General features: G+C 43.9%; 1 protein-coding gene across 7 annotated transcripts in view; it reads right to left on the bottom strand.

The window, feature by feature from the left end:
* The window catches only part of LOC120530784 (nck-associated protein 5-like), a 746,735-nt gene that overhangs the window by 547,879 nt on the left and 183,040 nt on the right, over nucleotides 1-15,816 (bottom strand). For all 7 annotated transcript variants that reach the window (XM_039755382.1, XM_039755389.1, XM_039755381.1 and 4 more), the window contains one exon: nucleotides 5,423-5,496. In XM_039755382.1, the coding sequence (XP_039611316.1) occupies nucleotides 5,423-5,496 (74 nt within the window). The remainder of the gene's footprint in view (nucleotides 1-5,422; nucleotides 5,497-15,816) is intronic.

The following is a 15,816-nucleotide window of genomic DNA, read 5'->3' as shown; positions in this document are numbered from 1 at the left end:
ACTAACATGCTGGCGGCACCGCACCGAGTTATTGAAATAAACAAAAAAATCATTAGCAAATAAAGTAAACGTTCAGCCAACTTGGGCGAAGCAACACGGCCAAATCAATTATACCTCAAAATAAAATACCTCTGGGCGTTACTTTAATATCTGAAAAGAAAAAAAAAAGTGTACACCATATTTTCACACATGAATACTTCCATTGTAAGATGTGTTAAATTAGTGGCTTCTTGCTGGCTTGACGTAAAGTGATGGACACGCTTGCTTCCCAAATCAGAAAATCTCCAGCACCAGCAGCCGCCTGCATGAAAATTCATTTATCTACCAGCCTCTGCTTCTACAGACCTATAAATCCACTGCTGACAATAAACACACACACTTAGTTTTCTTTTTAACTATAAAGTGCTTAACCCGACATTTTAAAGTATTCTAATCACAAAGTGTGCACAAGACATAATTGGCTCTTCACTGCTCACCCAAAACGATCAGTAAGCTCCGCACTGTTAGCTTTAGTTAGCCCACTTAACACGCTGTGCCCCTTCAAGTCAGATGTCATTAAAAGGACCCGGCAGACAAAACGCGCCGAAGCCATTACTCTGCTTCAGTCCATTCCCTCGAGGGTCTCTGCAGCAAAAGTGAACATGACTGTGATGTTTGTACCAAATATTTTTAAATCGCAGGATGGATTCATTTTAGCATTCGGGTCTTCCCCTTTGTTGTTCTACTGCCGAGCTGTTAAAGAGACATGATTCTGAAGTACATTTTTAGAGAGTATGGGGCCGCGTTTATAAAACTTTGCGTGGTTTCAAGCGTGAAAATACGCGTACGCAAAAAATAAATATATAAACAAAAATAACAAACTGGAAGATATGTACGCCACAGAACACAGATTAATCAGATTATAAATTAAACCTGTCGTACGCACACTTCTCCGCAACTTAACCCTTTATAAATCATATCGTTTTGTAAATGTGTGTTCGTGAACGCGCCTCAAACCCCGCCCCCGGTTTCCTACCCTGAAACAACCATATATGGAGCATGCTAATTAAGCTCATACATATGTAATCACGATGCTGCAGAACTTCACTGGCCGATAGTGCAGGCACATGATGCATCCAGTAGCGCGAGATAGAAGTGTAAGAGATGTATTTTAGATAAAACAGATAATATTTTGATCTAATACATTTAAAGTATCGATACGAATAATTTTGATAGTGTATATAATTAAATTCAGTTGTTTGTGATCTTTTTATTGATCGCTTTTTCCACGGACAGGGTAAATGCATTAGTTGGGGCTGGAAAGGAAAAAAAAAAGTGGGAGAGAGGTGGAGAAATAAAAGTGATGTCCAAGTAAAGAAAAAGAAAGGAAAAGTGGACACTTAACTCACGGCTTCAGTGTCTTTACTCCTCCTATATAAAGCTTGTAGAAGTTTAGTCTCTAAATTAAAGGCACACAAAGAACCTTTGGTGGCCAAGCGCGAGTGTCAGCAACGAGCGCAAATATGTTGAATGGCAACGAGTTACCGCGGCTTGTAAACGCCTTGAGCGCCAACCACACCAGGCATGGAGTTAATTAAAAGACGAAGAGGAAAAAGTCCGGTCTCCGGCAAAGAAGCGGATCGCTAGTCACTTCCAGACTGCGAGTGGAACGGGAGGAGGCAAATAAAAATTGGGAGGGCTCTCCCCTCGACTTTCTCGTATACTCAGGTATGGGGATCGATATTTGAGGAATAAACAGCAAGACAATGATTACATTTTTACCAGTAACGGAATACTCTTGACTTGAGTATTTCTAGTTTTCACCCTCGTTCTCTGTACCTTTATCACTCGTTTGCTCAGAGGTTGATGCACTTGCTACCTCCTGAGCAGCTCTTCCTTTCTCCACCCTAGTGGCCAGCTTCTTCTCTTCTTTCATTGGCATCTTTTCGCGTTAAAACTAATTAAGTCCGTGTTTGTGTTGCAAGTACTGAGTACGTTTTCTTTAATTTTTCACTTAAGCTGGCACTTAAGTCTTCAATCTGCCTCAAGAATGATTTAAGATATGAAGAGGTAGAGGAAGTGACGGGGAAGGTGGTAGGGATGAGAACGGCGTCTGTACGCATGCGTCGCACGGCCACCCTGCTGGCTGCTGAGTTGATTCTACAATAAAATAAAAAAAGGAATAACCTTGGAGGTCAATCATCACCCCGAAAGTGGATAGTAGACGTCATGTAGTATATGTGTACCAAACTTCAGGTCAATAGCTCAAACGGTTTGCAAGCAACAGGTCATTTCAAATCCTGGACAGACAAAAGGACAGCCACAGTAGCATATTATATATAAAGATGTCATGTACATTAAAGGATCATCAACAACAAATCAAATCAAATTAACAATATATTGAACAATTATTATAAAAGTAAAGTTGAATAAATCAGACTCTTCGGCTGCATGAATAAAAAAGTACCACTTCCGGTTAGCGGAAATAGCTCAAAAGTAGATAGAAATCCATGTTTTGTACCTTATTAATTCACTTGCACTGCTGAAAGTGCCATCCCTGTACTTCACTGTCTGTACCCTGCATTTAGGAGTATCTTACCTTCATTCAGTTCACTGCCCTGTCAACTCTAATTTCATGTTGGAAGTTATAAGTTCTTGTAGAAATGCTGCTAATGTTGGCACCACACCATAACTGTGCTTGGCTCATTCAACTCTGGCTTCTCCTTTGATATGACAGTCCTTTAAAACCCTGCCACAAACTCTGAAAACTGTATAATCCACAACACAATGCGTCTCTGCGCTTCATTCACAATGTAAGTTTGATAGAAGAGAGGAGATCCTCACCATACCACACCATAACTCCACTTGGCTCATTCAGCTCTGGTGGCTTCTTCATCGCTATGATAGCCTCACAAATCCTTGCCACAAACTTCTAAAATTGTACAATCCACAATACAACACCTCTCTAAACTTCTTACACAGTGTAAATCTGTTAGGAGAGAGGAGATCCTCAAATGGAGGTTGAGAAGATTCTGATGCCAGAGGTCTGACTGTCCCAAGGCTCCAGAGAAGGCCTCCTTAATCTTTGTGTTATCTTCTGTCGAGGTCTGTCTCTTCAGATACAAACACAGTTGCCTTCACAGATGTTCTCTCCTGCCGTCTAAATCTTTATTAATTCACTTACATATCTGAAAGTGCCATCCCTGTACTTCACTGTCTCTAACTTGCACTGCTGATTATCTCACCTTCATTCAGTTCACGGCCCTGTCAACTCTAATTTCATGTTGAAGTTATAAGTTCTTGTAGAAATGCTGCAAATGGTGGTACCACATCATAACTCTACTTGGCCCATTTAACTAAGATGGCTTCTTCTTTGCTATGACAGTCCTACAAAACCCTGTTAAGAACTTCTAAAACTGTACAATCCCCAACACAACGCCTCTCTACACTTCTTACACAATGTAAGTCTGTTAGAAGAGGGAAGATCCTCACAATTACCACACCATAACTTCACTTGGCTCATTTAACATTGATGGCTTCTTCTTTGCTATTACAGTTCTACAAAACCCTGCTGTGAACGTCCAATACGGCACGATCTCCAATACAACACCTCTCTACACTTCTTACACAATGTAAGTCTGTTAGAAGAGAGGAGATCCTCAAATGGAGGTCGAGGAGATGGTGATGCCAGAGTTCAGACTGTCCTAAGGACTCACTTCTCAACTCTATAAGAAGGCTCCTTAATCTTTGTGTTATCGTCTGTCGAGGTCTGTCTCTTCAGTTACAAATGAAATTGCCTTCATAGATGCTCTTTCCTGCCGTCTACATCCTCATTAACTCATTTACACAGCAGAAAGTGCCATCCCTGTACTTCACTGTCTCTAACTTGCACTGCTGATTATCTCACCTTCATTCAGCTCACTGCCCTGTTAACTCTAATTTCATGTTAAAGTTATAAATTCTTGTAGAAATGCTGCTAATGTTGGTACCACACCATAACTCCACTTGGCTCATTTAACACTGATGGCTTCTCCTTTGATATGACAGTCCTACCCACAACACAACACCTCTCTACTCTTCTTACACAATGTAAGTCTGTTAGAAGAGACAAGATCCTCACCATACCACACCATAACTCCACTTGGCTCATTTAACATTGATGGATTCTTCTTTGCTATTACAGTCCTACAAAACCCCGTTGAGAACTTCTAAAACTGTACAATCCCCAACACAACACCTCTCTACTCTTCTTACACAATGTTAGTCTGTTAGAAGAGAGAAGATCCTCACCATACCACACCATAACTCCACTTGGCTCATTTAACACTGATGACTTCTCCTTTGATATGACAGTCCTACCCACAACACAACGCCTCTCTACTCTTCTTACACAATATAAGTCTGTTAGAAGAGACAAGATCCTCACCATACCACACCATAACTCCACTTGGCTCATTTAACATTGATGGCTTCTTCTTTGCTATTACAGTCCTACAAAACCCCGTTGAGAACTTCTAAAACTGTACAATCCCCAACACAACACCTCTCTACTCTTCTAACACAATGTTAGTCTGTTAGAAGAGAGAAGATCCTCACCATACCACACCATAACTCCACTTGGCTCATTTAACATTGATGGCTTCTTCTTTGCTATTACAGTCCTACAAAACCCTGCTGTGAACTTCCAAAACTGTACAATCCCCAACACAACACCTCTCTACTCTTCTTACACAATGTAAGTCTGTTAGGAGAGAGGAGAACCTGAAATGGAGGTTGAGGAGGTTCTGATGCCAGAGGTGCGACTGTCCCAAGGCTCCAGAGAAGGCCTCCTTAATCTTTGTGTTATCTTCTGTCGTCGTCTGTCTATTCCGTTATGAATCAAGCTGCCTTCACAGATACTCTCTCCTGCCACCTAAATCCCTCATTAATGTACTTACGCCATTTAAAGTGCCCTTCTTGTATACTTGCACGGCTGAGTAACCCACATTTGTTCAGTTCACTGTCCCATTTGCTCCAAGTTCTGGTTGAGGCTTTTCCTCACTCTCACCTTCTGGTAAGACACTAAATAAAATCCAATCCTAATCTGTTATTATCTTTGTCACGATCATAACTCCTAATCACAAATGCTCCTGAGGCAGAACTACTGCGATTACATAGAAATAAGATTAAATACCACAGGGACACGAGAAAGTCAAGGAAAATAAGATCAGGAGACTCCAAACTTTTCACAGTTTAGCACTCGCTAACTACAGTGTAGTTTAAGTCTGCTCTCACTAATTAAAAACTGGTTTTGTTTTTCATGATCACATTACTCTTATTTCAAAAAAAAAAAAAGAATGATATTCTGTTCGGCTGAACAAGGTCCCCATTGTCATTAAAATGTATGGTTGCGAGGGGGTGACATTTTGTAGAAAATCAAATATTTTTAAATCCATTCACTTGCCTCCTCACATTGCGCCGTTCCTCTTCAAGTTGATTCAAAAGGTCTTCTATACACTTATTAGAATCCATGCACTCCTGCCGAGAAAAGGAAAACAAGTTGGGTTTTAATGATGCGTGAGTGGCAGATGCCTTCTCCGTCTCTGTCATCATACAATCGCGTCCCCTGACCTAATGTCCCCCCCCTCCCTAAGTTCTCTGACGCTTTCGAGACGGGAGCCGAGTCGGAACGCACACCAATCTCATCCGATTGTAGAACAGAAGAATGTGCCAAGGCTTTAGGATGCGTCTTTACTTTAAATGAACTGAATCGCCGACAAGCGCATTTTTCACTTCAGTTGATAAATTTGAATCCGACAATAAGAGGAAAAAAAAAATAAAAAATACGCAGCACTGCACAGATTGATGGACCGCAGCGTGTCAACTCAGAATGAGAAATATTCTTGCACAAAAATCAGTTAAGAACAAAATCTGATTATTAATAACCGAAGGCTGTCAGGATGTTATTCTGGTATTCTGCGCCACCAGCACTGTGCAGTCCCTCCATTGATAGATTGAAGGCCAGATGTTCACGTGACCAGCATCATCTAAAATTTCCACGTGAAGCCTGAAAACCATGAGGACTGACTGAGATCATTCATGTTAGGTAGAATGCCAAGTAGGGTGCTGGGTGGTCTTGTGGCCTCAGAAGCCCTGCACACCGTCTCCAAGCCATATAACAAAGCTGGTCTCACTGCCGTCCTGTACACCTTCCCCTTCCACTCTTGCTGGTACCCGTCTGTCTGACACTCTTCTCCATCCATTCCACCCTGCCTGCACTCTCTTCTTCACTTCTCTTCCACAATCCCCATTACTCTGTACTGTTGATCCCAAGTATTTAACTCATCCACCTTCTCCTTGCATCCTCACCATTCCACTGACCTCCCTCTCATTCACACACATGTATTCTTGGTGGTCCTACTGACCTTCATTCCTCTCCTCTCTAGAGCAGATCTCCACCTCTCCAGGTTCTCCTCAATCTGCTCCCTACTATCACCACAGATCACAATGTCATCAGCAAACATCACAGTCCACAGGGACTCCTATCTAATCTCGTCTGTCAACCTGTCCATCACCATTGCAAATAAGAAAGGGCTCAGAGCCGATACCTGATGTAATCCAACCTCCGTCACTTCTACCGCAGACCTCACCACGGTCACACTTCCCTCTTACATATCCTGTACCACTCTTACATACTTCTCTGCCCCTTCAAACTTCCTCATATGATACCACAATTCCTCATGAGGCACCCCGTCTGCTCCAACTCTGCTTTAAGACACACAAGAGGGTTTTTAAGTAATCAACAGAAATTGGGACACCCGTGCAAATTGTTTTCTTCAGTTGTAAGGCTTCATTTACTTTAATGGCTGCAGAACATCTGTAGGTTGTAACCTATTAATCTATCTATCTATCTATCTATCTATCTATCTATCTATCTATCTATCTATCTATCTATCTATCTATCTATCTATAGGGTGATCCAGATCTAATTATGCAATTTTCATTACACTATAACTTTTTTAGTTTATTACACAGAAAATAAGCCGAAAAATCCCAGACCATCAAGAAGTGTGCAAACTGACGGCATGAAGAATTCTCTTCGCGCCGAACTGGAATCATCCCCACATAAATCAAAGTCAACCAGACGATCTGGATCTGCAAAATTAGATCTGGACCACCCTCTATCTATCTATCTATCTATCTATCTATCTATCTATCTATCTATCTATCTATTTATTAGTTGTTCCCTGAAGAAGGCCCCTTTAGTAAAATTCTGAAAATTCCTTTATGCAGTTTTTGCGGACCTAATCTTTAAATTTAAACCTCTGGCAGTTTACTGCTTACCTTTTCTCCATTTTCAGTCATTCATTGCATTTCAGCTGATTTTAGGTCGGGTCAGCTCAGGTTGGGGAGCATACACTGGTACAGCGCATTGTCGCACCCACCACATGACAAAACAACTCGAGATCCTGGATGGCAACGCAGACATGTGGTCTGGTCCCACTGGAAATGACCCTCAATCTGTCAGAGCCAGGTGTTACGTGGGCGTCCCCTTGGCCTGGTCCAGCCACTCGGGTCCTTAACTGTAAGGGTCCTGCGAGCTGGATCACCCTCTGGGAATCACACCACATGGCCGTAGTGCCGTAACTGACGCTGCCTCACAATGCAGGTCATGTGCCTCATTCGGGACTCCGTGAGCAACACAAAGTCAAACCAGCGCCACCCAAGGATTCTCCGAAGAGACAACACATGAAGGAGTCCAGTCTTCGTCTCAGGTCACTGGATAGCGTCCATGTCTCGCAACCATATAGCAAGACAGGAAGCACCAGGACTCTAAAGACTTGGACCTAGGTCAGCTGACTACATTTAAAGAAAAACTGGTGTGAGACATGCCCGGACCCCACCAGTCGGAAACCACATCTTTATAAAAGTACACGTTTTATTAAACCACCAAATACACAGTCCCTTACAGCACACAGTGCTCCCAGCACCAATCACTCCTTTTTCGGGCTGTCTCTCACTGCCCATGGCCGCCTTTCCTCTCCTCATGGGAGCTTTGTCCTGCTCCCACTCCCGACTCAAGTTCCTCGATAGTAGGAAGGCAGCCCCTTTTATTTCTACCCGGATGTGCTCCAGGTGCCTGGTGACGTTCTTCCGGCAGCACTTCCTGGTGTGGTGGAAGTGCTGCCCTTTGCACCGGAAGCACTCCGGGCGTCCCTGGAAGGCTCTTCCTACATCTTCCCGGGTGTGGCGGAAGTAAACGTTTCTCAGGTTTCTTGAGGCTTGAGGTGCCCCCTGGTGATGACCAAGGGTCCCAAAGGGTTGGAACCTCCTTGCTCCTCGTCCCGTGGTCCTGTCTTAACCCAGGGAGGTTGCCCCCTCGTGACCCAGAAGATATAAATGCCACCTTCTGGTCCTTCCAGGTGTCCCGGCTGGGTAAGAACCCCAGCCATCTGTGACACTGGAAAAACTGAGGTGTTCTAAAACTTTTGAACAGCAGTGAAGCTCAGTTAAGCCGATGTTACACTACGTGACATTTTATCATATGGTATATCAGATTTGCAGACCGCAGTCACTCACCTTGTGGCTGCACCATATCAAATGACAGGACTGAGAATTGCTGGATGTGTCTACTTTAGCGACTGGGTTCAAACTTTTCCATCCCTTTTTCTGACAGTCAGTAGTGCACTGCCTGACTGGCATGAAGGGACAGTTGCCATGAGTTCAGCAACAATCTCTACCCTTTTTTTTTTCCTTCATCTTTTCCATTTCGTCATGGCACGTAAATCTCGAGACATCAGGCAGATTGAGCCTCCCTTCTGTATGTGCTGCCTCACACTGTACCACCACTGTGCCAAGGGGCATTGAGGGTTGAGCCGCAGTCTCTGCCTTTTTTCTCCTGTTTTCCAATTCTGTTTTAATATGTAAAACACGAGACATCACAAAGACGAGCCTCTCTTCTGTTGGCGAGGGTCAAGACCCTTTACTAACTCCATTGAAGGGAAGTCCACTTTCACAGCAGACCAATGAGAATTCAGGCAAAATGTCACCTTTCATTGTCTAACTAAAAAGATTACAATATGCAAGCCTTCCAGTCAACTCAGGCCCCTTCCTTGAAAGCTGGTATATTGTAATCTTTTCAGCTATGACGTCCATAATGGCTAACACGGTACAACACCCCAGTACAGGGTTCTTAACTCTTTCAGGGCTAGAATATTTTTTTCTGAAAAACACACAAAGCAATGGATTCCTGCATAAATCAACATAAACCACCTGTTGCTGTATGCTGTGGCCGCCAGTTTGCCGTCTCTTGTGGCTCGAGCTGCTCGTGAGTGGCACGATGGCTGGCAGGAATGGGCGTAGCAGACTGGCTGCTAGGCTGTCTTAGCACCATGGAGTATGGAGGTGGCAGTGGCGGTGGCAATTGCAATCTGGTTTGTACCTCTTGTCATTGTAAGTGGTGGTCCTCCCAGACGAATACTGCTATACCACACAGCTACACAAATGTGTTCAGTGCCACGATCAGCTAACGCCAGTACCTCACTTTCGTTTTCAGTCTTCATTTCCAGATCACATGCGTCAAAAGTGGAGTCTGACGAGTAAGAGTTCAAAACAGTCATGACATGCAAAACGTTGTCTACGGAGTATTTGGCTTTGTGCATTCTCTTCGACCTCTTGCCATATGTCATGGCATCGTTGCCATTGTTGGCGCTTCACTACACAAGCAGTGAAACCAACAACGGTAACGTTCCTCCTGGCCAAAAGAGCTGAACTAGCAGCGAGATGTATCACAGTCTACAGTTGATTCCCACCCTCAACACCTCCTGTTGACAAAAGTCGACATCCGCGCTGGGTGGGGGTCCATGGATGGGTTTCAGGGGGTCCGTGAGGATCAGGTTAAAAAATGAACATTTATATTCACTATACAGCCCGATACTGTTGATCTTTCTCACGTGATTTTTCCCGCGTGTTGCGTCTGTCGCCCGTTATTTTTTCTCGCAAGAATTTCTCTCACCTGTGCCTACTGTTACATACTCATGAGAAAATTAACGCTCAAGAAAAATAACAGCGAGAAAAATGTCACGAGTGAAAAACTGCGCTCACCATACAGGTGAATATTTATGGCGATAGGGGTCCATAACCTTCATCAGATTCTTAAATTGGTCCGTAACTTAAAAAAAGGATAAGAGTCACACTGCCCTAGTTCTACAGTAGACCAATCAAATGGAAAACCAAAAGAGGTGTAAACACACAGCGGCAGATTGAAACAAATCTGTTCAAGGTAACTTCATTTTCACCATCGATCTATAAAATGGAAAACCAGACGAGGAGAAGTTCACACAACAGCAGATTAAAACAACTGCACGGTTTCTTCCCAGAGAACCTAAAGTCACATCTACAGCACAAACCGAATGACAAAGCAACTGCCAGCCCAGCCCCAGTTGCCTCTTAAAAGGGTCCTTAGACCCATAGCAGTGTGATGACCCAGAAGACTGAAGGGACGGCCTTTGGATTATCGACAGGGTGAGAGAAAAAAAGAGAGAGACCACTCAGTCTAAATGGGGGGGTTTGGGGGTCGGAGTCACAGTGGAGTGGCCGGTGTCATTTGCAGTGCTGGACCAGTTATTGAACGGATGACCTGCTGGTTCCCTAAATCCTAAATATCTGATGTATAATATGGATTACTTACTTAAGTTTAGGATACGGAAGAAAGCTTTTAAGTTTAGGATGTGATTTATCAGCTGTGGGAATTCCAACTTAAAAAAAACACGCATAGTGGAGAGAGTCTTTTGTTTTTTTTTTTGCTTGAATCCAGCACTTCTAAGTTCAAGCCCCATGCTTGGTGGTTGTTAGTGTGGAGTTTTCACATTTTCACATCCATCCTGTAATCCCCCTCAATCCTGAGCAGGATCCTCGGTTTGTTAGAACTGTCAGCCACACGGATCAATGGTGGATCAAACTATCAACCAGAAGGAAGACACTCTCTCTGTGATTAAATCATGGAACGCAGTGAGCCCACAATCCAACTTCATTCACAAATTTGAGTTTCCTCTCGCCCAGTTTGATGTTTTTTTTACTGACCTGCACGATTTATTCATGTATTTTTTTTACTCTTTGTTTCCTTTGGTATAGCTCTGGGATGGGGTCGATTGGGCTAAAAGAGTTCAAATTTCAGGCATGGACAAAGGTGTTGGTCTCCTAACAGCTCACTGAACAAGTGCCACCTGAAAATTGACGACATGGAAAGCAGTCGTTCCAATTTTTATCTGTGTCTCGTCTATTTCTGTGACCATCCATCCATCCACTTTCCAACCCGCTGAATCCGAACACAGGGTCACGGGGGTCTGCTGGAGCCAATCCCAGCCAACACAGGGCACAAGGCAGGAACCAATCCTGGGCAGGGTGCCAACCCACCGCAGGACACACACAAACACACCCACAAACCAAGCACACACTAAGGACAATTTGGAATCGCCAATCCACCTAACCTGCATGTCTTTGGATTGTGGGAGGAAACCCACGCAGACACGGGGAGAACATGCAAACTCCACGCAGGGAGGACCCGGGAAGCGAACCCGGGTCTCCTAACTGCGAGGCAGCAGCGCTACCACTGCGCCACCGTGCCGCCCTATTTCTGTGACCTGCACGATTTATTATTTTGTATTTTTTTACTCTGCTTATTTTGGTATAGCTCTGGGATGGGGTCGATTGGGCTAAAAGAGTTCAAATTACAGGCATGGACAAAGGTGTTGGTCCCCTAACAGCTCACTGAACAAGTGCCACCTGAAAATTGACGACATGGAAAGCAGTCGTTCCAATTTTTATCTGTGTCTCGTCTATTTCTGTGACCTGTACGATTTATTATTTTGTATTTTTTTACTCTGTTTATGTTGGTATAGCGTCGATTGGGCGTAAGAGTTCAAATTTATGGTTGTGGACAAAGGTGTTGGTCTCCTAACAGCTCACTGAACAAGTGCCACGTGCCACCTGAAAAGTGACAACATGGAAAGCAGTCGTTCCATTTTTATCTGTGTCTCGTCTATTTTACTGACTTGCACAATTTATTAATGTATTTTTTTACTCTTTTTCCTTCGGTATAGCTCTGGGTTGGGGTAAGTGTTTATATTTATGGTTGTGGACAAAGGTGTTGGTCCCCTAACAGCTCACTGAACAAGTGCCACCTGAAAAGTGACAACATGGAAAGCAGTCGTTCCATTATTATCTATGTCTCATCTTTTTCAGTGACCTCCACGATTTATTAATGTATTTTTTTACTCTGTTTATGTTGGTATAGCGTCGATTGGGCATAAGTGTTCAAATTTACGGAGGTGGACAAAGCTATTGGTCCTCTTACAGCTCATTGAACAAGTGTCATATGCCTCCTGAAATGTGACGACATGAAAAGCAATTTATACCTAAAGGCCTCTGATAAGTCATCGAATAGTAATGGGACGTTGTACCGTGTTAGCCATTATGGATACGATAAGAAGTCAAGCAAAATGACTCCTTTCATTGGCAAACAGAAACAATTACAATATGTAGGCTTTCGAGGCGGGCAGCATGGTAGCGCAGCGGGTAGCACCGCTGCCTCGCAGTTAGGAGACCTGGGTTCGCTTCCCGGGTCCTCCCTGCGTGGAGTTTGCATGTTCTCCTCGTGTCTGCGTGGGTTTCCTCCCACAGTCCAAAGACATGCAGGTTAGGTGCATTGGTGATTCTAAATTGTCCCTAAGTGTGTGCTTGGTGTGTGTGTGTGCCCTGCGGTACGCTAGCGCCCTGCCCGGGGTTTGTTTCCTGCCTTGCGCCCTGGATTGGCTCCATAAGACCCCCGTGACTCTGTAGTTAGGATATAACGGGTTAGATAATAGATGGTTGGATGCATGGAAGCTTTCGTAGCAACTCAGGATTTCTTATTCTACAAAGATCTTCTAAAATGGCTTGGACACGTTTGTCGGTGCCCATAGAAAAGATTACAAATAATTAGGTTCGAGTGATTTTTCCAAACTTGCCATTTTCTTGAATTTGTATAACACACGACTCCAATCAGTGCAATCAGTCACTCAGCCAACTTAAATGGAGAAAAGTCGTCCCTCATGGTGTCATCGTGTGTCCCACACTGAACATGGAGCAGAGAAAGCAAAGGAGAGAGTCGTCTGAGGAGATCAGAAAAGAAAATGGCAGACCAGCATTGTGAAAGGCAAAAGCTAGAAGACCATCATCTCCAAGCAGCTTGATGTACCTGTGACAACAAGTCAAGTCAAGTAGCATGCACTGGTACAGCGTGTTGCCGCACCCACTACACAACCAAACAACTCGGGATCATCCCAGTTGGCAACCCCCCCAGGCAGACACGCGGTCCAGTCCCACCCTCCGGAAATGACCCTCTATCTGCCACGGCCAGGTGTTATGTGGGCGACCCCTCGGCCTGGTCCAGCCACTTGGGTCCCCAACAATGAGGATCTTACGAGCGCCACATGGCCGTAGTGCAGTAACTGACGCTCCCTCACAATGCAGGTAATGTGCCTCATTTGGGACTCCGTGAGCATCATAAAGTCAAACCAGCAGCACCCAAGGATTCCCTGAAGAGACAAAGTACTGAAGGAGTCGAGTCTTCATCTCAGGTCACCAGATAGCGTCCATGTCTCTCAAACAGGAAGCACCAGGACTCTAAAGACTTGGACCTTCATCCATTAGCATAGATATCAGGAGCGCCACACACCCCTTTCCAGCGACCTCATGACCCTCAATGCTCTCCCAATCCGTCTACTGACTTCACAGGAAGAGTCACCAGAGTCATGAATGTCACTGCCAAGGTAGGTAAACCTCTCAATGAGGTCGACACTCTCTCCGCAAACATAGTATAGGGGGGACTCAAAAATAAAGACTTTTTTTTTTCAAATCGTATATTTCTCAGAACATTTCCAAAATTTAATCACCCTCAAAATACTGAGATCCAATACATTTGTCCCACTCCTTTTTCAAACGGTTCTGAAATTCTTGAAAACTGGTGGCCTTCAGTGCCTCTGTCGTTTGCTTCTTGACCTCAACTTCATCCTGAAAACGCTTTCCTTTAAGGTCCCTCTTCATTCTTGGAAATAAGAACAAAAAAAATCGCAGGGCACAAGGTCCAGGGAGTGTTGGGGGTAACCACTGTCATCCCCTTTTTCATGAGAAACTGCCGCACACTGAATGCTGTGCAGGCAGGAGCGTCGTCGTGATGCAGAAGCCACTAATCTGTGAATTTCCCCTTGGGATTAATAAAGTATCTATCTATCTATCTATCTATTATATAGTGCCTTTCATATCTATCTATCTATCTATCTATCTATCTTATAGTGCCATTCATATCTATCTATCTATCTATCTATCTTATAGTGCCATTCATATCTATCTATCTATCTATCTATCTTATAGTGCCATTCATATCTATCTATCTATCTTATAGTGCCATTCATATCTATCTATCTATCTATCTATCTATCTTATAGTGCCATTCATATCTATCTATCTATCTATCTATCTTATAGTGCCATTCATATCTATCTATCTATCTTATAGTGCCATTCATATCTATCTATCTATCTTATAGTGCCTATCTATATCTATCTATCTATCTATCTATCTATCTATCTTATAGTGCCATTCATATCTATCTATCTATCTATCTATCTATCTATCTATCATCTATCTATCTATCTATCTATCTTATAGTGCCATTCATATCTATATCTATCTATCTATCTTATAGTGCCATTCATATCTATCTATCTATCTATCTATCTAATCTGATCGTCGCAATTTGGGTTGTTTTCTCCGCCCTGCATCACGCCAATCGCCTGAGCTCTTTAAGGTAAAAACCCTCGCCTGACTCAAAGCTCTCAAGATATCGTGACAGTTTCTGCTGCTGTTTTCCCCCCAAAGGAAATAGAACTTGATGCAAACACGTTATTCTTTCAAGTCTGCCACCACAACATCGACGAAGATGGTAACAGAGGCTCAAGATAAAATGACACCGACCTTATAGACCTTTCCACAAGGACGCCACTGATGATGCAGAAGGCAGTCTTGTACACGCACCGAGCTGGCAAAGGTTGGAACTAACGCCCCTCCAGCCTCCAGAAAAAAAAATTCTCGTTATTTTTGGGACCCCTATCGTAAATAGAAAGATTTGAACACTCAAGGTCGTAAGCTCTACGGTGGGCTGGCGCCATGCCCGGGGGTTTGTTTCCTGCCTTGCGCCCTGTGTTGGTTGGAATTGGCTCCAGCAAATCCCCGTGACCCTGTAGTTAGGATATAGCGGGTTGGATAATGGATGGATGGATGGAGGTCATAAGCTGAAAAGGAAGTGAATTAAAGTGCTTTTTTAGTAGACACTGTGGTCTTTGGCTGGCTTGTCATCCCGGCCAATACCCCCAGGCCGCCAGATGGAGCCGTCCCTGCAGTATGGTGGAGGTGCCCCGAAGATACCACAGGGGCCGCAAGAGGGAGCTGCAGGGACGACTGAAGACTCATTTGTGCCCTATAACCCGGAAGTGCGTCAAAGGAAGAGCGATGGGCTTCCGGGGCGAGAAGAAGGACTCGTACCTGACCCGGAAGTGATAGAGAATCACGTGGACTGGGGATTGGGAACACTTCCAGGTCAGGATGTATAAAAAGACGGCGAGCTGAGCTGGGTGGAAGGGTGGCAAGCGTCTGGGAGAGGTGGAGAGTATTATTGATTTATTATTGTGAGTGTTTATGAGTATAGTGGAGGAGAGGGGGCTTTGTGCACCGTGGCATTTAAATAAAGTCAACTTGTGGACTTTTTCCTGTTGTCTAGAGTCTTGGACAAGGGTTCAAGGGAGCGATACAGCCTTAATC

Source organism: Polypterus senegalus, chromosome 6 (assembly GCF_016835505.1).
Source record: "Polypterus senegalus isolate Bchr_013 chromosome 6, ASM1683550v1, whole genome shotgun sequence".
Lineage (NCBI taxonomy): Eukaryota > Metazoa > Chordata > Cladistia > Polypteriformes > Polypteridae > Polypterus > Polypterus senegalus.
Note: the sequence above shows the minus strand (reverse complement) of the source record. Positions and strands in the feature narration are given on the sequence as shown.